This window comes from Rattus rattus, chromosome 14, assembly GCF_011064425.1.
Source record: "Rattus rattus isolate New Zealand chromosome 14, Rrattus_CSIRO_v1, whole genome shotgun sequence".
In the NCBI taxonomy this organism is placed as follows: domain Eukaryota; kingdom Metazoa; phylum Chordata; class Mammalia; order Rodentia; family Muridae; genus Rattus; species Rattus rattus.
This window is the reverse complement of record NC_046167.1, coordinates 77,019,252-77,044,700: the sequence shown is the minus strand read 5'-3', so window position 1 is coordinate 77,044,700 and position 25,449 is coordinate 77,019,252. Positions and strand designations below refer to the sequence as shown.

The following is a 25,449-nucleotide window of genomic DNA, read 5'->3' as shown; positions in this document are numbered from 1 at the left end:
AGCCTGGATGAAGCAGATATTGGATCAACTCTGAGAGCTCAAATCTCAAATCATGAACCAGAAACAGAGAGAGCCCACCAAAACTGAAACTAACTTGACTAACTATGCTTTTAGTATTAGAGTGTGGGAGAACATGTAAAGGGAACTACTCAATTGTCTGAAAGGAAATTCTATTAAACTGTAATCATATGGCCTGGACATTAAGGAAAGAGGGGCAATGTTCTATAGATCTCTCTCACATTTGATATTACTTTGATAAAGGAAACTAGATTACCTCCAGGTTCTAAAATGGCTTGGCTCTTGAGGATTTGGAGCAAACTAGAGTTTCAGTGCATAAAGAAATTATATTGCTTCTATCGACATGTGCCTGACCTGAATATTCTCCAAGAGTGATTAAAATCCTCCACAACTTGATTCTTAACTACAACACAGAACTTCTCCAAAAGCAAGAAGGGAAGTACTCAGAAATTCAGGAATTCTGTACAATTCTTCTATGACCTGAGAGATCAACTAATAGCTAAAATTTTCAGCATGACCTATCAGATTTGAGCAGCAGTGTCCTATAACACTGATAGGAATCTTGAGTGGAAAGACCTGTCATTAGCATGGGGAATTGATCATGACCTTTGAGGGAAGTGAATGCGCCACTTAGCTATGAATATTCTGAACCTCTTATTCTCTTTACTTTAACAAGGTTTGGGTCTCTGTTTAACAAAAACCACTGCAAAGATATGATCTCTGAAGAGGATTGAGAGGGGTTGATGTATGGGTATAAAAATTTCATAGAAATCAGTTTCATACTGTTCTCACTTGGTAGATTAATAGTAGAGGATTCTGTCTAGAGTCTATGACCTTTCTAGCTATAGGTTCTTTGCCTAAAAATGGTGCTAGATATGATACTCATCTAAAATCCAATCATGAGTTGGTTGGTAACTTCAGTGATGTGCATGACTCTATTGAACCAGTGGTGTTGTCTTCTCAGGACAAAATACATTGTACCCAACATACTACCCAGCTTGATAAGGGTCATGACTACTCTTCATTTTCCACTGTGTGAATAGCAGCACCTTTCAGCACTATAAAGGTCACCAGGAGCAGCCAGGCTCCAGGTCAGTGCTAGCTTGATATGCCCATTCTTTGTGACTCAGTACTTCATTCCTTCAGAAATATTGTAGGTGTATGCAAACTTTCAGGAAGCTTTAGGATAGGTTTCCATATGAATTTTTCAGAATGTTTTTGGTGTTTTTTAATCCCTATATTCTCTACCTTGCCCTAAATATCCAATCACAATTTAAACTTTCTTCAGTTATTTCCCTCTAGTATTTTACACAACTATATTCTATTTTCTCTCTTCAAAGCCCCTTCCAACACACATAGACACACACACACACACACACACATGCACACACACACATGCACACTCACACACATGCACACAAACTGCCTCTTACTTATTTCCTGACTTCCATGGGTATTCCAAATAAAATGTATACAAAGAAGATTCAATGGAAAGATCTGAAAATGTTAGAAAAAATGTAAAATTTGTCTTTCTCTTACAAAATTGCGCCATCTAGTGAGAAATACTCAGACAGGAATCCTGACATACAACTATTTAAAAGTTTCCTCAGCTCAAGAAATTCCTATCTTCCTGATTCAAATAACAAGCCTTAAGAAATTCTTCCAGAATCTAGTACAGTAAAAATTTTGTAAAATGCATACCTATCTTAAGGCTATCTAAATGAAATCACCAAATAATTGTACAGACAGACACCCAACTTGTTATCTTTTATCCAAACAAAGCTTCTAGTACTAGGATTAGGTTATATCCAATGGTCTTGTTGACAAAGGTGTCCCACAGGAATCCCCAAGGAACCCAGACGGTTGCTCAGATTGTAAGTTGTTCTTAACATACTGACATCCAGGACCCATTGGTGAAGACAACAGCCACAGAACTCACTAACATGGAGAAGTTGAGCTGGTGCCTACATAGTCTTTCCCCCTATACTTCAGGATCATTGGTACAGAAACAAACTCTACATTCTCTCAAAGAGAAATGTAAACACTAAGCCAGACACAATCCCTTTATCTAAAATGATGTGCCACCTGCATGATATGCTAGGGTATTGGGAGCACAAATCTTGTGGGAGTAACCAACAAATAACTGGTTTGAACTAAGGTCCCCTCCATGAGATTAAACCCACACCAAACGTTGAAACTGGATACCCAAGAGACCTAAGTAAAACCAAAAACAACTGGTCTTTCAAACATTATAGTCATAAAATGACCCCTAATGATACTCTGTAATACTCATAGATGAGTGTCTTTATTTGGCTATCATTAGAAAAGCCTCCTTCTGAAAGAGATGGAAACGAATATAGACTCTCACAGTTAGGCATTATACAGAGAAAAGACTTTGAAACACAATGCCCTGAATGGAATGTCTTTATCAAATATCTGTACTTAGAGCTTAGGGAACCCCAAGGAAAAGGAAGCAGAATGAGTTAAAAGTCATAAGTGATGGAGGGCACTAAGAAAAAAGGCTCTCTATATCAACATGAACAAAAGCTCATATGAATTCATAGAGACTGAAGCAGGATACACAGGTCCTGCATGGGTCTGCACCATGTTCTTTGCATATATATTATGACCTCTAGTTTAATGACACTGTGGAACTCTTGAGTATGCAAATGGTGGGTCTCTTTTTCTTTTGTCTTCTCTTGTGCTATTTTCTTTCTCCAACTTTGATGTGACAGTTTTGTTTTATATTTTATTTTAGTATCATTTTTAAAATGACTGAGTGAATGAATGAAAAGACAGCAACCGTGGTAAAGGTTAACAACACATTTGTCACTTTTACTTTCTGTGAAAGTTACTACTAATTCTCCTAGAAGAGTGACACAGAATGTATCAACTACTCCAAGTCAAGACTCATTTTCAGGAGTAGTTGAGCAACATATAATAGACTCCACATTGTGTGTGTGTGTGTGTGTGTGTGTGTGTGTGTGTGTGTGTGTGTGTACATGCACACTTCTATTTAATTAAAATTTGAAAACATTTTTGTTTGTGCTTGTTTGTCTTCTTTTAATGTATGCTTTTATTTTGTTGTCTTGGTTGTGGTGGTTTGTTGTATTAGGTTTTTGTCTGTTTGTTTTGAGAAAGAACTTAAAGTTGGGTGGGGAAGAGGATATGAAAGGACTTGAGGGAGAAGAAAAAGGGAGAGAAGGAAGAGGAGGAAAAGAAGTGGAGGAGGAGGAAAGGAGGATGAGGAGGAAAGGAGGAGGAAGAGAAGGAGGAGGAGGAAGAAGAAGGAAAGAAGAAGGAAGGAGAAGGGTGAGGAAAAAGAGAAGGAGAAGGAAGAGAAGGAGAATCAGGAGAAGAAGGAGGAAGAAGGAAGAAGGAGGAGAGAAAGAAGGAGGTGGAAGAGGAGGAGGAGGAAGGAGAGGAGGAGGAAGAAGAAGAGGAAGAAGAAGAGGATGAGGAAGAAGAAGAGGAGGAGAAGGAAGGAGTAGAAGGAGAAGAAGAGGAGGAAGAGGAAGGAGGAAGAGGAAGAGGACGAGGAGGAAGAGGAGGAGGAGGAAGAGGAAGAGGAGGAAGAGGAAGAGGAGGAGGAAGGAGGAGGAGGAGGAAGGAGGAGGAGGAGGAAGGAGGAGGAGGAGGAAGGAGGAAGAGGAGGAGGAAGAGGAGAAGGAGAAGAAGAAGAAGAAGAAGAAGAAGAAGAAGAAGAAGAAGAAGAAGAAGAAGAAGAAGAAGAAGAAGAAGAAGAAGAAGAAGAAGAAGAAGAAGAAGAAGAAGAAGAAGAAGAAGAAGAAGAAGAAGAAATTCTTCCACTTGCCATTCCCAGAAGAGATAGTCCCTGTCTGGAAATTTCAATCCAATCAGAAAGAGGGTGATAATTTCCATTATGTAATGTCTCTACTCTACCAGTGGGGATGTATTTCTGAGCAAACATCCTTGGATGGTAAGAGGTCAGCAGAATGAGAATGGTTAGAGGATTATCAAGGAACTTTCTAGAAGAGAGATTAAGATCACAGCAATTCAGATTTCCACTTTTCTAACAAAACTCAGTGAATTCAAAATGAGCAGGGGAGCTGTACCAATAAAGCAGGTAGGAATATTGGTTAAACAAAATATATGAATTGTCTTAGAAGGAATGACTGTTACTGATAAAACCTGGCAGCTCTAAAAAGAATTGTTCAGGCCACAACAACCAAAGACAAGCTCCCTGCTCATGAAAAAGGAGAGACAAAAGTGTGTTCCCAACCATGAAAATCATCTCCATTAAAATCCTGAATACAGGTCAAAGACTAGAGATGAATGACTGAGAGGACATTTTTTCTACTAAATTGCTGATGGTCATAAAATGCTAAAGTAAACCCTTTGAGTATTTTCAGCTGCCCTGCACACTTCAGAAAGACAAGGAGACATCCATAACCTTTCTCAAAGCTGAGTTGTTCACTTATACTGAGTGGCCTTTTGCATCTCAAAAGGCTTTACAAAAAATTCACATATCCGTTAACCAAGGACTCTGACTTAGGTGTGCCCATTCAGTCCATCATCCTCTTGCATAACAAACACATGGCACATTCCTGGTGGTAATTTCCCTATCCATAGGCCCCTCTAATCTGTTTATAGGATACTTAAGCAACCTGCTTCAGAAATCTATTCACAAAATTGATTCTAGTCCCCCTGAGATAACAAGAAAACCCTAAAGTAATGCATGTTCCAATTATTCCTGCAAGACACTGGATGGCCACAACATGCGCATGTGTCATGTCATTTGACTGAACCAAATTTCCTAGGTGCTACATGCCTCATTGCATCAGCCATAGTTCCTACTTAATATCTTCCTTGCAAAATACAGTCTCTCAGATCACATTATTCCAGGGTCTACCTGACTTGAGTTCTAGTGAAGTCTTCAGAGTTAATAATCATGTACAATTAATGAGATCCAGAATTTATGCTTTACTCACACACTCCCAGAACAGTGTAGAGTAAAGAAAAATTTGTTACTTCATCTCTGATACTATGGGAGAAACTTAAACTCAGATTACTGATGAATATCTCATAAATGGAGGAGGAGTATCCTGAAGCTTCACAAGAATGAAATTCTACTATCCTAGCAGTTACAGTGTTGCTATGATTGTTTCATTCAACAACTGAATGACAGACATTTGCAAGCATTATGATTCCTGTAACAAACCTGTCTGTATCATGGTAAATATTACAAACGTTCCCAAACATATCAGCTGCTCATGGTTACAGTCCATCGTACCCTGGGCAACTTTTCAGAAAATTCCCTGCCTCTGTGCCTGTAGAGTAGTAATCATGGAACTTGGAAAATATAACATCTCAGCTACTAAAAGTAGCCCATCAGATGTATTACCATATGAGTGGGCTACATCCTGAAACACAAGGGCACAGACACAGATGTCCCTCTAGTTAAAAGCAAATGCCCATTGTTTTAAATTTTCATGGGTGGTCTCCAGGTTCAGAACTCATTATTCAATCATAACTGTACCTATACCGTGACATTCCTAAGAGAACAATTGTCCTGTTAGTTTTCCCTGAACTGACTTTTAGATGCACAATTGTACTGACAGCTGCAAGTTACTATCATAACCCACTAGCCACATCCCAAAATCCTGAGATAAACAATGGTTAGCTTTCTTTGGTCATATCCAGAAACATTTAGCATTTTCTGACTGTAGGAGAACAGTATTCCTTAGAGGAATATGGCCTGGTCTTGGGATCACTGAACACAGTGGATATTTACAAAACCAAGAAAGGTATGATTTAGAAATGGATTTTCAATTCATGTGTTCCAGCATAGAAATATGTGAATGTACACACTCAAAGTGTGTGTGTGTGTGTGTGTATGCATGCAATAATTTTCCATATATATGGAAGTTCAATACATCTCATAGGTAAATACAAACATTAACAACAGAAACAAATGATGCAATAGGAGCGTGATTCCAGCAATTTTTATTAAAAAGGCATGTTCCAGTTCTCTTACATGTTGAGGCACTGAAACTTCTGAAAATGTCATTTGAATAAAAGTCATGTAATTACAGATCCAATTGTGCTGATGTCTTCAATACATTCACAGTGAAGATGCTACACAGGATTGATGTAAGGCAAGGGACATTCACAGTGATAGTAGATACACAAAATTTCATTTTACACACACACACACACACACACACACACACACACACACACACACACACACAGAGCCAAAGATGGAAAATTGACTATAACAAAAGAGCCAACCCCTCTTTCTCTAAGAACACCAACATCACACAAATGCATGTCTTATATACTGAGTTATTAATATGACTACAAAAGTCGCTGTATTAATTACCTGTAGCTCATTGACTAAAAGTGGGAACTGTCAAGATGTTCCTTATCCTCAGTTGGTAAGGATATTGATGTTGTCATTGTACATATATTGTATAAGCAGCAATTTTTTAAGACATACAATTTCATTGCATACTTCATAAACCTCTGGCTCTAAGTCATTCTTCCCTATCTTCTACAACATTCCCTGAGACGTATGTGAAGGAGTTATAAATACTAAAAGAAGGAGAATTAGCACTCACAGGGGTGAACCCCTAATCAATTACCCAATCCACTGTGATTAGTCCTGAACTCATGACCACAGAAAGAACAAAAATGGATTAAGAATTCAGCCAGTTTCATTATATATTTACAAATATACATATGTACACCCACACAAACACACACACACACATATATATGTATATATATATGTGTGTGTGTGTATATATATATATATATATATATATATATATAATTATGATCACCAAGAAAAGAAGAAACACTCAATTTGTGAGTAAATGAGAGTGGGGGATATGTGAAGTGTTAGAGGGAGGAGATGTTGGAGGAAGGAAAGTAAACTGGCTAATGCAATTATATTTTAACTAAATCATATATTAAATGAAATGAACTACACAAAATTTAAAAGTTACTACTTTCAAAACAAAAAGAATACAAATGCTTCATTTGAACTTAAAACTTTTTAAAAGATATTATTTTGTTCAATCATTAAACAAACACAAAATCAAGCTATTATGTGACTCAAATACAATTCATAGAAGCACTTCAGTTAGAATACCCATCATGTCTTACTGGAGAAAACACATAAGAGAATTCACATCACATTGCGTTCTACAGTAACTGATGTGCTCTATCAATACACTAGTGACTGGTCATTGTAAAGAGGATTCCTCCACTTTACAGGATATCTCCACTCCAATCCTTCCTTGTTACTAACAGACAGCTTACACTTTGGGATAAAAGCCATATGTAGCAATTCCACAGTGGTTGTTCCAGCCTCTGGCAAGCTTCATGTAGCCATTCATGCCCCATCCTACACCATGACTGAAAAAACATGTTTCCCATTTAGTAGAAAGAACACAGGACAGTGCATTCATTACAATAACTCCATTTATAAACACTTATCCAGAAGCCTACTTAACACAATGAACAGAAAATGGAGAACAACAACCTCTGAGAAACAAATGTTATCTCACACATACTGTGAAATCATAGCTGTGAAAAAAATCAGGCTATTTTACCACTCACAGGTGGCACAGAACCAACAATATTCTAGCTCTTAGAAAATCAATGTCACAAATATATTACTATTCAAGGAAACCAGTGACTAATTCTGAACAACTCATATAATGTCAGTTGGTTACCCAGCCATAGTGTTCAAAGGGTCAAGTGCTGGTCACAAAGAAGAAAGGGCTATTATTCATGTCTAGGATCCCACTTGGGGCTGGAGCTGGATCTGTGCCTAAGAACATGGGCTTCTACAAGCATACCCACATGGGTGAAAATAATAATTTTTAAAAGTGACGACATCATTGCAGTTTGCCTGAAATAGTGAAAAGTAAGGCCAAACTTTGAGAAGCTGGCTAAACAACTACTCAAGATAGTAATCTCTAGGATCAGTGAAATATTCTGCCTCTGTTTTAGACAGCTAAGGAAAACAAGTGATCTCAACATTGGATACATACTTGTACACACACATATAATACGAACACACTCACACATGCACACACACAACAAATAGGCATACTACACACATATAATTTGTCACAAGGTAGAAGGTTGTTGTTTAATGAATGTTGGAGAACATTAATGGAGACTCATACCCATTCTGATTCAAGTAGGAAACTCATTCAGAAACTTAAATATAAATATTTGCAGTTTGTACCTGTTTTTTATCAGCCAATATTTCCTGCCATCTGATTCTCTTCCTTCATAGCCATAGCCGACTACCAGAACAGAATGGTTGATATGATTACTACTACACCTTGGCTCATAATAAATGCCTGGAAACCAAAATCAAAAGTGTGAGAAGTCTGCGCCAAGATCTGAAGGGACCCTGTCAAAGAGCTCCCTGTACCCAAATCCCGAGGGAGGGAGAGCTAGAATTTGAGAGGGGCAGATATACCTGAGAAGCCAGAGGAGACTAATCTCAACCCACAATTCTGACTCTAGAGGAAAACACCAAGCACTATCTGGGACCCTGTGCACAAGGTCCCAAGAGAAGGGGGACAAGCCCTTCGGGTAGCTGCACTCACAGAGGGATCACTCCAGGTCCAAGGAGTGATTGCAGGCCGAGACTAGAGGTAAGACCAACATTTCTGCTCCAAGTGACCTGCCTGGTGGACTCAGGACACACGCCCACAGGAACAGCTGAAGACTAGTAGACAGGAACAACTACACCACTGAAAGCAGAACACTCTGTCCCCATAACTGGCTGAAAAAAAATCCGGAAAACAGGACTACAGCACCACTGACACACGGGCATATAGGATGGTTGAACAACTGTCAGAAAAGAGCAGAACAAGGTAACAGCAGAGACAACCTGATGGCAAGAGGCAAGTGCAGGAACCCAAACAACAGAAACCAAGACTACATGGCATCATTCTCCCACCAAAGCAAACACCGAATATCCAAACACTGAATATCCAAACACACCAGAAAAGCAAGATCTAGATTTAAAATCACATTTGATGATGAAGGACTTCAAGAAAGAGATAAAGAACTCTCTTAGAGAAATGCAGGAAACCAGAAATAAACAAGCAGAAGCCTATAGACAGGAAACACAAAATCCCTGAAGGAATTACAGGAAAACACAATCAAACAGGTGAAGGAATTAAAAATGGAAATAGAAGCAATAAAGAAAGCACAAAGGAATATTGAACACAAAAGGAAGAGACAAGGAACTATAGATAAAAGCATCACCAACAGAATACAAGAGATAGAAGAGAGAATCTCAGGAGCAGAAGATTCCATAGAAAACATCAACAAAACTGTAAAAGATAATGTAAACAGAAAAAGCCACTGGCCCAAAACATACAGGAAATCCAGGACTCAATGAGAAGATCAAACCTAAGGATAATAGGTATAAAAGAGAGTGAAGACTCCCAACTCAAAGGGCCAGTAAATATCTTCAACAAAATCATTCAAGAAAAGTTCCCTAACATAAAGAAAGAGATGCCCATAAACACAAGATACCTACAGAACTCCGAACAGATTGGACCAGGAAAGAAACTCTTCCTGTCACATAATACTCAAAACACCAAATGGAAAAAACAAAGAAAAAATATTAAAATCGGTAAAGGAAAAAGGTCAAGTAACATATAAAGGCAGACCTATCAGAATTACACCAGACTTCTCACCAGAGACTGTGAAAACCAGAAGATCCAGGACAGATGTCATACAGGCCCTAAGAGAACACAAATGCCAGCCCAGGATACTGTATCCAGCAAAACTATCAATTAACATAGATGGAGAAATCAAGATATTCCATGACAAAACCAAATTTACACAACATCTTTCTAAAAATCCAGACCTACAAAGGATAATAAATGGTAAAGCCCAACACAAGGAGGCAAGCTACATCCTGGAAAAAGCAAGAAATTAATCATTTTGCAACAAAACAAAGAGAAGACAAGCACACAAACATAATCTGACATCCAAACACGAATATAACAGGAAGCAACAATCACTATTCCTTAATATCTCTCAACATCAATGGATTAAATTCCCCAATAAAAAGGCACAGATTAACAAACTGGATATGCAATGAGGACCCAACATTTGCTGCCTACAGGAAACACACCTCAGAGAAAAAGACAGACACTACCTCAGAATAAAAGGCTGGAAAACAACTTTCCAAGCAAATGGTCTGGAGAAGCAAGCTGGAGTAGCCATTCTAATATCGAATGAAATCGATTTTCCACCAAAAGTCATCACAAAAGATAGGAAGGACACAACAATGGAAAAAATGTATCAAAGGAAAAATCCACCAACATGAACTGTCAATCCTAAATATCTATGCTCCAAATACAAGGGCACCTACATACATAAAAGAAACCTTACTAAAGCTCAAAGCACACATTGCACCTCACACAATAGTAGTAGGAGATTTCAACACCACACTCTCATCAGTGGACAGATCATGGAAACAGAAATTAAACAGAGACATACACAGACTAAGAGAAGTCATGAACCAAATGAACATAAGAGATATTTATAGAACATTCTATCCTAAATCAAAAAGATATACCTTCTTCTCATGACCTCATGGTACTTTCTCAAAAATTGACCATATATTTGGTCATAAAACAGGCCTCAACAGATATAGAAAGATAGAAATAATCCCATGCATCCTGTCAAACCACCACAGGCTAAACCTGGTCTTCAATTGCAATAAGGAAAGAATGTCCACATATACATGGAAGTTGAACAATGCTCTACTCAATGATAACCTGCTCGAGAAAGAAATAAAGAATGAAATTAAAGACTTCTTAGAATTTAATGAAAATGAAGGTACAACATACCCAAACTTATGGGACACAATGAAACCTGTGCTAAGAGAAAATCTCATAACTCTGAGTGCATGCAGAAAGAAACAGGAGAGAGCATATATCAGCAGCTTGACAGCACACCTAAAAGTTCTAGAACAAAAAGAAGCAAATACACCAAGGAGGAGTAGACGTCAGGAATTAATCAGATTCAGAGCTTAAAACACCCAAGTAGAAACAAAAAGGACTATACAAAGAATCAACAGAACCAAAAGTTGGTTCTTTGAGAAAATCAACAAGATAGATAAACCCTTAGCCACCCTAACCAAAGGACACAGAGAGTGTGTCCAAATTAATGAAATCAGATATGAAAAGGGAAACATAACAACAGAATCAGAGGAAATTCAAAAAATCATCAGATCTTACTACAAAAGCCTATATTCCAAAATACTTGAAAATGTGGAGGAAATGGAAATTTCCTAGACAGATACCAGTTACCAATGTTAAATCAGGAACAGATAAACCATTTAAACAACCCCATAACTCCTAAAGAAATATAAGCAGTCATTAAAAGTCTCCCAACCAAAAAGAGCCCAGGTCCAGATGGGTTCAGTGCAAAATTCTATTAGACTGTCATAGAAGATCTCATACCAATACTGTCCAAAATATTTCATAATATTGAAACAGATGAAGTGCAACTGAATTCCCTCTATGAAGCCACAATTACTCTTATACCTAAACAACACAAAGGCCCAACAAAGAAAGAAAACTTGAGATCAATTTCCCTTAAGAATATCGACGCAAAAATACTCAATAAAACTCTGGCAAACCGAATCCAAGAGAACATCAAAACAATCATCCACCATGATCAAGTAGGCTTCATCACAGGCATGCAGGGATGGTTTAATATACAGAAAACCATCAACGTGATCCATTATATAAACAAACTGAAAGATAAAAGCCACATGATTATTTCATTAGATGCTGAGAAAGCATTTGACAAAATTCAACACCCCTTCATCATGAAAGTCCTGGAAAGATCAGGAATTCAAGGCCCATACCTAAACATAGTAAAATCCAAATACAGGAAACCAGTATCTAATATTAAACTAAATGGAGAGACACTTGAAGCAATCCCACTATAATCAGGGACTAGACAAGGATGCCCACTCTCTCCCTACTTATTCAATATAGTTCTCAAAGTCCTAGCCAGATCAATCAGACAACAAAAGGAGATCAAATGGATACAGATTGGAAAGGAAGAAGTCAAAATATCACTATTTGCAGATGATATGATAGTATCTTTAAGTTATCCCAAAACTTCCACCAGAGAAAAATTAAACCCGATATACACCTTCAGCAAAGTGGCTGGGTATAAAATTAAGTCAAATAAATCAGTAGCCTTCCTCTACACAAAAGAGAAATAAGCCGAAAAAGAAATTAGGGAAATGACGCCCTTCATAATAGTCCCAAATAATATAAAATACCTAGGTGTGACTTCAACCAAGCAAGTGAAAGATCTGTTTGATAACAACTTCAGGCCTCTGAAAAAAGAAATTGAAAATTTCAGAAGATGGAAAGATCTCCCATGCTCATGGATTGGCAGGATTAATATAGTAAAAATGGCCATTTTACCAAAAGTGATCTACAGATTCAATGCAATCAATGCATCATAATTCCAATGCAATTCTTCATAGAGTTAGACAGAACAATTTGCAAATTTATCTGGAATAACAAAAAAACCAGGATAGCTAAAACTATCCTCAACAATAAAAGGACTTCAGGGGGAATCACTATTCCTGAACTCAAGCAGTATTACAGAGCAATAGTGATAAAAACTGCATGGTATTTGTACAGAGACAGACAGATAGACCAATGGAATAGAATTGAAGACCCAGAAATGAACCCACACACCTATGGTCACTTGACTTTTGACAAAGGAGCCAAAACCATCCAATGGAAAAAAGATAGCATTTTCAGCAAATGGTGCTGGTTCAACTGGAGGTCAGCATGTAGAACAATGCAGATAGATCCATTCTTATCACCCTGTTAAAAGCTTAATTACAAGTGGATCAAGGACCTCCATATCAAACTAGATACAATCAAACTAATAGAAGAAAAAGTGGGGAAGAAACTCGAACGCATTGGTACTGGAGAAAACTTCCTGAACAAAACACCAATGGCTTATACTCTAAGATCAAGAATCAACAAACGGGATCTCATAAAACTGCAAAGCTTCTGTAAGGCAAAGGACACTGTTGTTAGGACAAAATGACAACCAAGAGATTGGGAAAAGATCTTTACCAATCCTACAACACATAGAGGGCTTATATCCAAAATATACAAAGAACTCAAGAAGTTAGACCGCAGGGAGACAAATAACCCTATTAAAAAATGGGGATCAGAGCTAAACAAAGAATTCACAGCTGAGGAATGTGGAATGGCCGAGAAAAACCTAACACCTAAAGAAATGTTCAACATCTTTAGTCATAAGGGAAATGCAGATCACAACAACACTGAGATTCCACCTCACACTAGTGAGAATGGCTAAGTTCAAAAACTCTGGCGACAGCAGATGCTGGCAAGGATGTGGAAAAAAGGAACATTCCTCCACTGTTGGTGGGATTGCAGACTGGTACAACCATTCTGGAAATCAGTCTGGAAGTTCCTCAGAAAATTGGACATTGAATTACCTGAGGACCTAGCTATACTTCTCTTGGGCATATACCCATAAGATGCCCCAACATATAACAAAGAGACATGCTCCAATATGTTCACAGCAGCCTTATTTATAATAGCCAGAAGCTGGAAAGAACCCAGATGCCCTTCAACAGAGGAATGGATATAGAAAATGTGGTACATTTACACAATGGACTACTACTCAGCTATCAAATGGCTTTATGAAATTCATAGGCAAATGGATGGAACTGGAAAATATCATCCTAAGTGCGGTAACCCAATCACAGAAAAACACACATGGTATGCACCCATTGATAAGTGGACATTACCCCAAATGCCCGAATTACCCTAAATGCACAGAACACGTGAAACTCAAGAAGGATACCAAAATGCTTCACTCCTTCTTTTAAAGGGGAACAAGAATACCCTTGGGAGGGAATAGGGAGACAAAGTTTAGAACAGAGGCTGAAGGGACGCCCATTCAGAACCTGCCCCACATGTGACCCATACATATACAGCCACCAAACTGGATAAGATGGATGAAGCAAAGAAGTGCAGGCTGACAGGGACCGGATGTAGATCTCTCCTGAGAGACACAGCCAGAATAAGGCAAATACATAGGCGAATGTCAGCAGCAAACCATGGAACTGAGAACGGTATCCCTGTTGAAGGATTCCGAGAAAGGAATGAAAGAGATTGAAGGGGCTTGAGACCCCATTTGAACATTAATGCCAGCCAACCAGATTTCCAGGACTAATCCACTACCCCAAGACTATACATTGACTGACCCTGGGTTCCAACTGCATAGGTAGCAATGAATAGCCTAGTAAGGGCACCAGTGGAAGGGGAACCACTTGGTCCTGCCAAGACTGAACCCCCAGTGAACGGGATTGTTGGGGAGAGGGCGGTAATGGGGGAGGATGTGAAGGGGAACACTCATAGCGAAGGGGAGTGGTAGGGGTTAGAGGGATGTTGGCCTCCAAACCGGGAAGGGGAATAACATTTGAAATGTAAATAATGCCCAATTTAATAATGATGGAGAAAAAAAAGTGTGAGAGGTACTGGGAACCTAGTAATGATCATGGCAAATAGAAAAATGTAAGGCATTTTCTAATTGTACAAAGAAATATCCAGTCAAAATAGTACCTATTTTTGATAGGAATCCTGATACAGGTTTCTCCTCCAATTGCAAAGAGATACAACAAATATGGTTTTGTTAGTAAACACTTCTCTACATACATACAAATTCTCTTCTTCTTCATTTTTACTGAGAACCCCATTTCAAGAACTGAACATAAATATTCAAGTCAAAGTACTCTTTAGAATTTAGTTCTAGAAAGACATTTTTCCATGATTTAAAAAACATCTAGTGGAGGGAAGTTGAACAATTTAAGCATAATTTTAATTATATATTATGAACTACTCACTTGCATGTAAATAACATGTCTCCCAATTTATTTCAATTTCTCAGATGATTGGGGGATGCTCAGTGAAAGTGCTCACATGTATGCGAACATATTATTACTGCCTATTCATTAGTTATTTACATCAAATGTTATTGCTTATTATATCAAATATTATACACAGTACCCTAGCAGAGGTGGCACAGGCATTCTTAATTATATCTAGAAGAGTGAATAACAGCAATCCTTAGATTCTTTAATATAGTCCTCATATTTTGATTTCCTCAGCCATGAAATAATTCTTTATTAATTCATAACAGTAAACTTGCTACCATTATGAATCATAATGTAAATATATGACATGCAGGTTATCTGATATACAACCTCTGTGAAAGTGCCCTTTGACCTCCAATGGGGTTGCAACCTATAGGCAGAAAACCACTGAAGAACAAACACATACTTACCTCTCCTATAGAACCTGAAAGATACATGTGAAGCATCAATTCCAACAGAGATGGGCCCTATAGTTGCTACAGCATGCATTAAGGCTTCCTCACTTCTTGCTACAGTAGAAAAGCCTGTGACTCTAGCAGCAGAACGTCTTGGGAGGTACCGGCAGGGTCCTTCCTATAAAATGTAAAAAGGAAAGAAAATAAGTTATTTCTGTCCATCTGCAAGGAAGCATCAGTTCAGTAGCTGAGTATCCTCAAGTCTGAGCTGTTACAGAACATCCCAGGAAGTGAAATGAACTGAAAGATTTGGAACAAAATATCAGACCTCATGTCTTTTATGACACCTCATAGTTCTTTCTGTCCATAAGAAACTTTCACAGGAAGAAATATCTATTATATGTGGAATGATTTCCATATTCTGTGTATGCAAAGAAGCAGGAATAGCTACATGGAACCACCGCATCATAAGGGTGTGCACAGGCTGATAATAAAACCTTGATGGTGTGCAGTGTTCTACCTTCCAATGTCAGTTCTTTGAACTGGATTATTTCTACACTATTCTCTTGCTTGAGATGGCTGAAATGAAAATATCATAGAAAATCCACTTACCTTTCCTTCATATGGATAGGTTGACTCAGCCTCCAGACCTCCATTACTCCATACATACTTTAAAGCATAGAGCGTACTGCCCATATGACAGCCATGATTCCCTTCAGGTCTAGAACAGTCCACTAGATTTTGTGGACTCAGTGAGACCAGTCTGCCAGTCTTCCGGAACATCTGTCCTTCTATGGCACCAGCCACAGAAAAAGCCCAACAAGAATTACATGTGCCCTAAGTACAGAAGAACAGACAGTCATACACAAACAAGTCACAACCTCAAATCAGACAGCTAAATACTGTGACAAAGAGCGAACTCTTAGCAGGCTATTCATGTCAAGGGAGAAAGTTTCATTCTTCTTGGGACCTGGCTGCCTCCAACTTGCTTGTAACCAAATGAATAACTACATATGTATGTGCATAAACATATGGGCAGGGCATGAAATTATCTGACTGCAATTACCAACAATAAATATGACACATATCTGGAGAGGGACTGGATAGAGTCGACTAGGTAGAGGTAGATAATTGTGGATGGACATGATCCATACACATTTTAAAACATGTGAAACATTCAAAATTTTAAAAATATATTATTAAAAGTGAATTGTGGTTATTATGAATAAAGCTGCTATGAACATAGTTGAGCAATTCTCTTTGTGAGATGTTGGAACACCTTTTTGGTATATGCCTGTAGGATGATGTCACAGGTGAGGCAGGTACAGGATAGAAGGAGGCCTGTCATTGGAGGAGAAAGAAGGATGGGCAGGAGAGAAGTTTGAAGGAAGAGGAGGAGACTAGGGAAGAGAGGAGGAGAAGAGGAGACGGAGAGAGGGGGAGAAGCCATGGCAGGTGATGTTAAGATTCTGCTCTGTGTATTTACAGGTTGTTATTAATGTTCTCAAGAGATGGATGGTACTGGGCTTTGTATGTTTAAGTGGCAATTATATCTTACCAATTGGATCTAAGATTATTGTGTTGTGTGTTCTTTTATGTGAGGGTTTGAGTGTAGGAAAGTGTGCGGCTGGGCTGTGTTTCCGCCAAGATATCTAGCAGATATCTTGGGACAAAGAGGTGTGGACCTAACAGGGTAAAAGACAATTACTCCCTTCTGTTTTATATATTTTTACAACAACATAGGCCCAAGAGTGATATAGCTGGGTCTTAAGGTAGAGATATTCCAGTTTAAAAAGAAAATGCCAAGTTCATTTCCAAAGTGGTTGTATTAGTTTGCACTTCCACCAACAATGAGGAAGTGTTTTCTTTACTCTGCATCCTCTCTAGCATGTGCCATCTCTTTGAGTTTTTTATCTTAGCCATAATGATTGGAGTCAGATGGAATGGCATAGTTGTTTGATTTGCATTTTCACGATGATTAATGACTTTGAACATTTAAGTGCTTCTCAGCCATTCTAGATTCCTCTATTGAGAATTCTCTGTTTAGTTTTATCTCCCACTTTATAATTGGGTTATTTGTGTTGTTCTTGTGTCTAACTCTTTGGGTTATTTGCAATATTGGATATTAGCTCTCTTTCAGATGTATAGTCAGTGAAGATCACTTCCCAATCTGTGGACTCCCTATTTGTACTATTGGCAATGTTGTTTGCCTTATTAAAACTGCAGTTTCACAAGGTCCCATTACTCCAGAGGAAGACCATCTTGAGTCAAATAACCTGGACCCTTAGGGCTCTCAGAGACTGAACCACCAACCAAAGAACACTTGGGCTAGTCCTCGGCCTCCCCATACATATGTAGCAAATGCACAGCTTGACCTTTTTGTGTGTCCTGAACAACTAAACAGGGGCTATCCCAAAAGCTGTTGCCTGTATATGGGATATGTTCTACTAGCTGGGCTGCCTTGTCAGGCCTCAATGAGAGAGAAAGTGCCTATCCTCACAGAGACTTAAAGTGCTGGCAAGGGGATATACCCATGGGCCCCCACCTGCTCAGATGAGAAGGGTAGAGAGATGGGAAAAGCATTGTGTGTGAGGTGACCAGGAAGGGAGATGCTGTACTAGATGTAAAGTGAATACACAAAAATTATTAATTAATTAATTAAAGTTGAAAAAAACAAATTGAATAAGTAAAAAATTAAATTATTAAAAATAAACTGTGTGTTATTGTACAGTCAATACACACAGAGATATCAATGCTATTTTTTATCCATAGTGACGGAGCAAGACAGTCATGAGATACTGTAATACCTGATTCTTCACAGAAGTCACATAGCCTCTTCTTCTCCAGTCCACAAATTTCGGTAGATAACGAAAAATAGGTTGATGGATACTTTTCTTCTTCCTAAGATTCTGGACTGGGATATTAGTCATCATTTTCCTGAATTCCTCACCAGTCTTCAAGGAAAAGAACATGAACCATTAAAAAGCACAAGATTTCACATAAAGAATGGGGAAAAAATGTGACCAAGTCTGTGTCAAACTCACCATGTCAGCAAATGCATTGAGTTCCATGGTAAAGTTTTTCTTTTCCTGATCATATTCAATATTATGCTGCTTGACCACTTTCATGTTTTCTTCCCATACTGCTCTCTTCTGTCCTTCTTCCTCCTGGATAAACATAATATGTGACATTTCTTTCTAATTAAACCTGTCAACAAGCTGACAAAGAATACTCACTGCCAGAGTTCATGAGAAAAATCTCAGGACACCGCAGAAAAAGCCATACTTCACATACCTAAAACCAGAAACTGTATTTTTGGTGCATGGCATTGGGCAAGTCTTAACAAAAGATGGTCTCTATGACCTCTGTTGTATGCACAAATCTCAATAAGGGTCATTCTCCATGGGGGTCAGCAGAATAGTGTTCGTATTACTAACCAGGCTGTAGTTTTTCTCATACTTTGTCTTCCACTCCTGCCATTCAGAATCCAAACTGGGATCAGATGATTGAGTAGCTCTGGCTACTCCCAAGCACAGGATGGCCAGCAGGACAACAGGACTCATGCCTCAAGCACCTAGGCAGCGAAGGAGGGAAATAAAGATGGACAACTGCAGCTCTTCCAAAATACCTGTCACTGTTTTCTGAGAAATAAAGACATGTGTTGGATAAAATTACTTGAAGTAATTTTTTTCAAATATCTATGCACAGATTATAAAAATGAACAAATATTTACTTGGAGTTAAATATTCCATGGATTGTATTTTGTTGTGCCACCAAAATTCATCCCATGTATCCCAAATTCTAGGAGTAGAAATATCTTGTTTCTACATCTTGTATTGCAAACTTACATTGCCATAAAAATATCCATGAACCTCAAAATTGAAATGTTAGACAGTCAGTGATACAGGTCATGGATTTGTATGAACTTTTGTGGTATCTGATTCTAAGCACAAGGTGACCCTTGGAGCTGTGGCCAATGACTTTCATATCCCTACCTAATAATCAATATGTGGGCTTGTCTTGAAAACTGCCATCTCAAATGAAAATTTTCTAATCTGTTATCCTTTGAAGATATGGAAAATATCAGTACTAATCCTTTGGTTTTGTCATTGTAACTACACACTATAATCACTACTTTGGTGATAAAAACATCACAAGTAAAAGTCACTGGATACCAGTATAGGTGGGATACAAAAAGGAGCCATACATAGGATTCAAATCATGACTTACTGGGCCTCCTATATGACACTCGCTATAAGACCTAATAAGAGCTATATCATCTGCTAATACTTTTGCACATGGCAATGAAGAATTGTAATTCACACAGTAATGTGCAAGGGGATGGAAATGATGCCTGAGGCACAAGGGACCAGCTATTGATCTCTGTAAAACCTCAGATTTTTACTTTAAGGGAAAAATGTCAAGTTAACCATGTAGAATCTGTTCTTTCCCTAAGTTTTCTACTGTCAACCACCTTCTAACTATAAGACTATAGGTATTGAGAAGATAGTCCCTTTCCTGGAGATTATACCAGATTCTTCCAAGCAGTTTTCTTATCTAGTGTCACTTCCTGTTCTGTCATAGAAGAGATAGGAACTTACCAAGAAGACTTCCAATTCCTTTATGCACTCCACAACTCAAATCTTCAGATGTGGCTGAGATCCCAGGATCTGGCTCTCCTGTATTTCACTCGAGCTTTAAATACAGTTTCAGAGCGGAAGTCAGTCTTGCCCTTTTTCTGATTTGCTATGCTGGTGGGTGACTGGGATTAGGCCTCCGGGTTCTTGAACACATAATAAGATCTGATCCCACCTATCCTGAAGGGCTGGGTGTGGAATGTCTCAATAGATGTCATGGAGCTGACCCTGTGGATCTTAACAGAGGAAGTCAGAAAACTAGCATTTCCTCCTCACATGACATTATATTTAATGCTTTAAGTCCTGAGTGGCTTAAGAAAAAAATGTTTCCCTTGTAAAGCTGTATGGAATTTCAGTCTAACAATGTCTTAATGTTATAATTTCTGTGATAAAACACCATGACAAAAAAAATTTGAGAAAGAAGGGTTCCTTCAACCTACTCTTCTACATTACAGTTCATCACCAAAGGAAGTCAGGACAGGAACTCAAGCAGAGCTGGAACCTGGAGGCAAGAACTGATGCAGAGTCCATGATGGAGTGTTGATTATTGGCTTGCTCATCATGGCTTCTTTGGCCTGCTTTCTAATAAAACCCAGCACTGCCATACCAGGAATGGCATCATCCATAATGGGATAATGTCTAAATCTCAATAAGTCACTTATTATGAATATGCCCTACAGGCTTACCTACAGTCCAGTCTTATATATAAATGTTCTCAACTGAGCATCCTTCCTCTCTAATGACAAGCTTACGTCAAGTTGACGTAAAAATATCTAATACAAAGTTACTTTACAGAGTTACTTTATATTACAGTGGGATGCTTTGTTTGCCATCCATGGAATGGAATGAGTATGGTCTAGTCTAGTATTTCAAAATTAGTCCATAGCTGCAGGAGGATCCTTTGAGAATATAGACCATGGGATGGGTCTCCCTTTGTCAAGGTGCAATATAATTGTTCTCAAAAGAAGCTTAAGTGTGGGTGGCACAGAAACTGGAAAATGTTGCTCATAGTCAACTCCTAAGAGGGAAATTGAATGCCCTGTTCTGGATCTCATGAGACTCTAGTGGTTTTTTTTTTTTTTTAATTTGAGATTGCATCAGATACTCATCAGCAAGCATAACTTGATGTTTGCATTATGTTGCATGTTTCTTACTTTGTGTGCATACAGTCGTGTCCTTAGCTACTTGCCACTTTTTGTGCATCTATTTGCAAGTACCTCTATTAGTGGGTTGCCACTTTTGGCAGGAAACTCTGAACTCAATAAACAATAATCCTCTTCTCCTTCCCCCCAGAACTCATCATCTACACTTTTATGTTCTCTGTATAATCTGGACAGCAGCACATGAATCTTGGTTATATAGCATTGGCCATTCTCAACAATCCGGATTCCTACTGTATCAAGTTGGAGGATGATGTACTTGGGTTGATTCCTGAATTCAGAAAAAGTTCTGTAACAATGACACTTTAGAGCCTAATATACACAATAGAAGAAAATCTGCAAGCACTCTTCACTTTTTACTCTATTTTACTGGCAGGTCACCTTCTGGAGAATTTGGGAGGAGGTAGGAAATAATATTGCAATCCTTCAAAATGTAGAATAAATTGTAAAATGTGCAATCAAATCCCAGAAAATGTGGTCAATGTGAAAGAGATGACTTGCTAGGTAGGTTTGACTCACCAGATGCTAGGATAGGGAGGAGCAAGTTTGATTGCATAATCACACATTATCAGACCTTTACTTTACCTACAATTCTTGGACACATCAATGGGACTAAATATTGATACAAATACCTCCTGTTATTAGTGAATATTCCAGGTAGAAAGGATAAAATGCTGAAGTGAGAAGTCATAGAGATTAAGATTTAAGAGGCAGCATGGCTGGTAAAGGAAATGACAGTTTTGTGCTGATGGCCCTTGTTGATCTTGAATCTTCGCTGTGTCAGGCTCTGTGCTGAGAGTCAGCATGAAAAAAATTGTTTTGCATTCTGAGATTGAGAACTCACAGTCAGATCAAAGGTGGGGAGTAGAGACTCCCTTGCTGTGAAAAGAGTGTGTATGAATCTCTTCCTGATCATTGTTCTAAAATTCTGGCATGGATGTATTTTGAAGGACCTTGAACATGTCAAAGTTGCACACCACTGTCCCCATTGAAGGTACACTTCATGGAGTCAATCCCTGTTCTCCATCTTTTTTAGAAAATGAACTTGCGTTATTCATCATCTCTATAGACTTATGGCCAAGACTTCCTAGTATATCAATTGGTCATGAGGGGTGAATATTACCTGTTTCTTAGGTCTACCTAAACCATTAGAAAGTCTTACCACAACTCAGTTATTCCTGAAGTGGTCTGAACCTGGTCTTAACTCTCAAAAGGTGACATGCCTTCTGCCTCAGATGTCTGTAATCTAAGAATAGGTGTTGATCTCAAGGATAATAGTTAGGTTTTCATCTGAGAGAAAAGGATACAATAGTTTTTGAAACTTGAAATCTTCAAGTTTATCACAGGTCTAACATCAGACTTTGAAGGACTTTTTCAAAATATAAAATAATCACATTAGCATGTTGGTTATGGGACTTCTGTTGTCCACATTAAGAAAGATACTCAAATATAGAATATCATCAAATTATTGAAATGATCTCTGAAATTATGACCTCCTTCCTAATTTGTTCTTTGAGAAATTCATGCAATGTGCTGTTTTAATTGAAAATATTTTTCATAAATATTTTCTTATCATAGATACCCTTTCTCATCACTTCCTACATCCATAATTCCCATTTGCCCAACCCCAGGCTGTCTTTCTCTCTTTTAGAAAACAAATAAGGAAATAAGAAAAACAAAGCACAATTTAAAAAACAAAGCAAAGCGCAAGAAATATAAACATACACACACATACTCACAAATCGACACCATAAAAACACAAAATCTGAATTTATAGTCTTCAAGCCAAAGGGCAATAAGTTAAAAAAATCACAAGCTAAACAATATGAGACAAGATTTCCCAAAACACCATTGAGTTTCCTTTTTCTTCACTACTGGCTTCTGGGCATAAAGCCAATTCTTAAGTATGGTTTATATGCTAAGTAAGACTCAATTAAGAGCTATTTTTTTCTTTGAAAATAGCCATCTATTAAAGAGGGCTTCTCAATTAGTGATCTGAGCTCATGTCTACTTCCCCTACTCAATGCTAGAACTCTATCGGTCTGAAACTTGTTCAGACCCTATAAATGCTGCCCCTGTATCTGTGAGTTTATATGTGTGTCAGATAACATCTGGAAGACACTCTTTCCTCTGTGTCATCCATTCCCTCTAGCTCTTATAATCATTCTTCTTCCTTTTCTCAGAGTTTCCAGAGTCCAGAGGGGAAAGCTTTGGTTTAGACAACCCATTTAGAAGTGAGTATTCCAAGGTCTCTCACTCTCTGTTCTTTGTCAAGTTCTGGGCCTCTGTATTAGTCCCATCTCCTATTGGATAAGTTAAGATTTTTGTGATGATATCTGTGATACACAATGACCTATGAGTATAGTGGAATGTTGTTAGGAGGCATTTTAGTGCTATATTCCTTTAGCAGAAGAATAATATTCAGTTTCCCCCTAGACACATGGCCGTCTAGTCTCAGGTTCTTGGGCAGCTGAGCAGTGTCAGACATGAGTTCTATCTCACAGGATAGGGTGGTTTTCAAATTCAATGACATAGTGGCTAGAAACTCCAAAGATGTTTGTGCCAAAATTGCACTAGCGTATTATTTAGGCATACCAGTGTGGTACATTGAATAGTTTATAGCTGAGTTAGTGGTTACTAGTTTTATCTGCTAATATGTAGTGCACCTTCAAATACCATAAACACTAACCAGTAGGGATGAAGGATCTAGTTAGATGCCAGTTCATTTCCTCTGTTCAGAGAGATACATGTGTTGTCTTCAGCAATGCAGCCTTACCAAAAATTGGTGCATAGCAACTAATAACCTTGGGGAATAACTTGAGTTGTTTGTTGGTGTGCTTGGACCCCTTTGGCCAATCACTTAATTAAATGTAATCTATCCCTGACACTGAAGTTTTCACTTATTGGTGAAACATATGTGGTTGACACTTTTCTATTCCATAAATATTTTAGGAAGCAAGGTTTCATACAGGCCCTCAAATGGCCATGAGTCCTGTTAGCTATCCTCCATCGTCCCTCATTTACCCATTTCTTTCATTCTTTCCCCCATTTAATCCTCCCACTATGGACTTCCATTCCATAACAATATTTCTTACTCCCTTTCTTGGTTATGCAAGAACCATATTTGAAACAATCGTAATTTTGGACATGAAAAGAAAAGAAAAAAAGAGGAGGGGATGGGAGGGTAAGGAATAGGAGGGGAAAGGAGAGCAGAGAAGAGAAATGAAAAGTGCTAAACACATGGACAATGAATGGCTACATTGAGAACTGGCACAGTAAATGCTGTCTACTAGGAACAAAATCTAAACCAGGGACATGTTTACATTCTGAACAGAAAGGCCATATGCAATGGGAGTACTCTCAGAAATAAGAGGCCTCTACTATGACACTATCCCATCTGTAAGATGAATAATTAGAATAATTGATGCCATCTACTTTATTCTGTATGATTATAAATGTTCCCATATTAGTGTGTTCAATGCCCATATAAAGAGCAATTTTTGTTAAGAGCCATCAAGCATAGGTTTGTAGGTGATTTTCCTGGAGATGGCCCCCTGTATTTCCAAGGCTTCGATAGGTAAACTCTGAACTTCAGGGCCTTTAGACATCTCATCTCAGTATTGATTTTTATTGGTCATATACATTTCCTGTATTATTATATATTCTAATGATTCCTGCATATTATCCCACACTATTGGGCAGATTTTCTGTAGACCAATAAAGATGTACTCTCTTGTAGCAATGCCATGTAGATAAATTGATGGTTTCATAATTGCTAAAAATAATTTTACAGAATTCCTAAATGTATTCAAGTTATTTCCATGTCTTGATAGCATGAACACTGCATTTAGAATTCTATAAACCATCATGTTTCACAGACTAATTGAGCTAGTATAGAAAGGAACTAATTTATGATCAGGGAAAATATTCCTTCTGGGTTATCTGTGAAACCATTATCTGATAACTAAACACCATAAACTGCAAATGATTGATTTATTGTTAAATGCTAGGACAGAAAATAAAATATTTACTGGATTTATGTATAAAAAAGTTCAAAATTAATGAGACACAAGTCTGATGATTTGCCTTTTGAAAAACTGGGCTTATTTGTAACATAAAAATTATTGCTTTAAACTTTTTATGAACTTACAGAGCTAGAAAACAGACAATGAATATTTAGTTAGATACTAATTATAATGAAAACACATGTAAACATTTCTGCTGTAACACTCTGTCATTTTAGAACTAGAAGTAATATCTTAAACTTTGAACTT

The 25,449-nt window shown here is 38.0% G+C and overlaps 1 protein-coding gene across 1 annotated transcript; it reads right to left on the bottom strand.

Moving 5' to 3' along the window:
* Window positions 1–7,304: 7,304 nt before the first annotated feature.
* On the bottom strand, window positions 7,305–18,941 carry LOC116883422 (cathepsin 8-like). The gene is made up of 7 exons (XM_032884552.1): window positions 18,816–18,941; window positions 18,423–18,545; window positions 18,186–18,332; window positions 15,991–16,215; window positions 15,394–15,556; window positions 8,246–8,363; window positions 7,305–7,404 (listed from the first exon to the last, which is right to left on the bottom strand). The coding sequence occupies exons 1-7, from the start codon at window positions 18,939–18,941 to the stop codon at window positions 7,305–7,307; spliced, it is 1,002 nt and encodes a 333-aa protein (XP_032740443.1).
* Window positions 18,942–25,449: the final 6,508 nt, after the last annotated feature.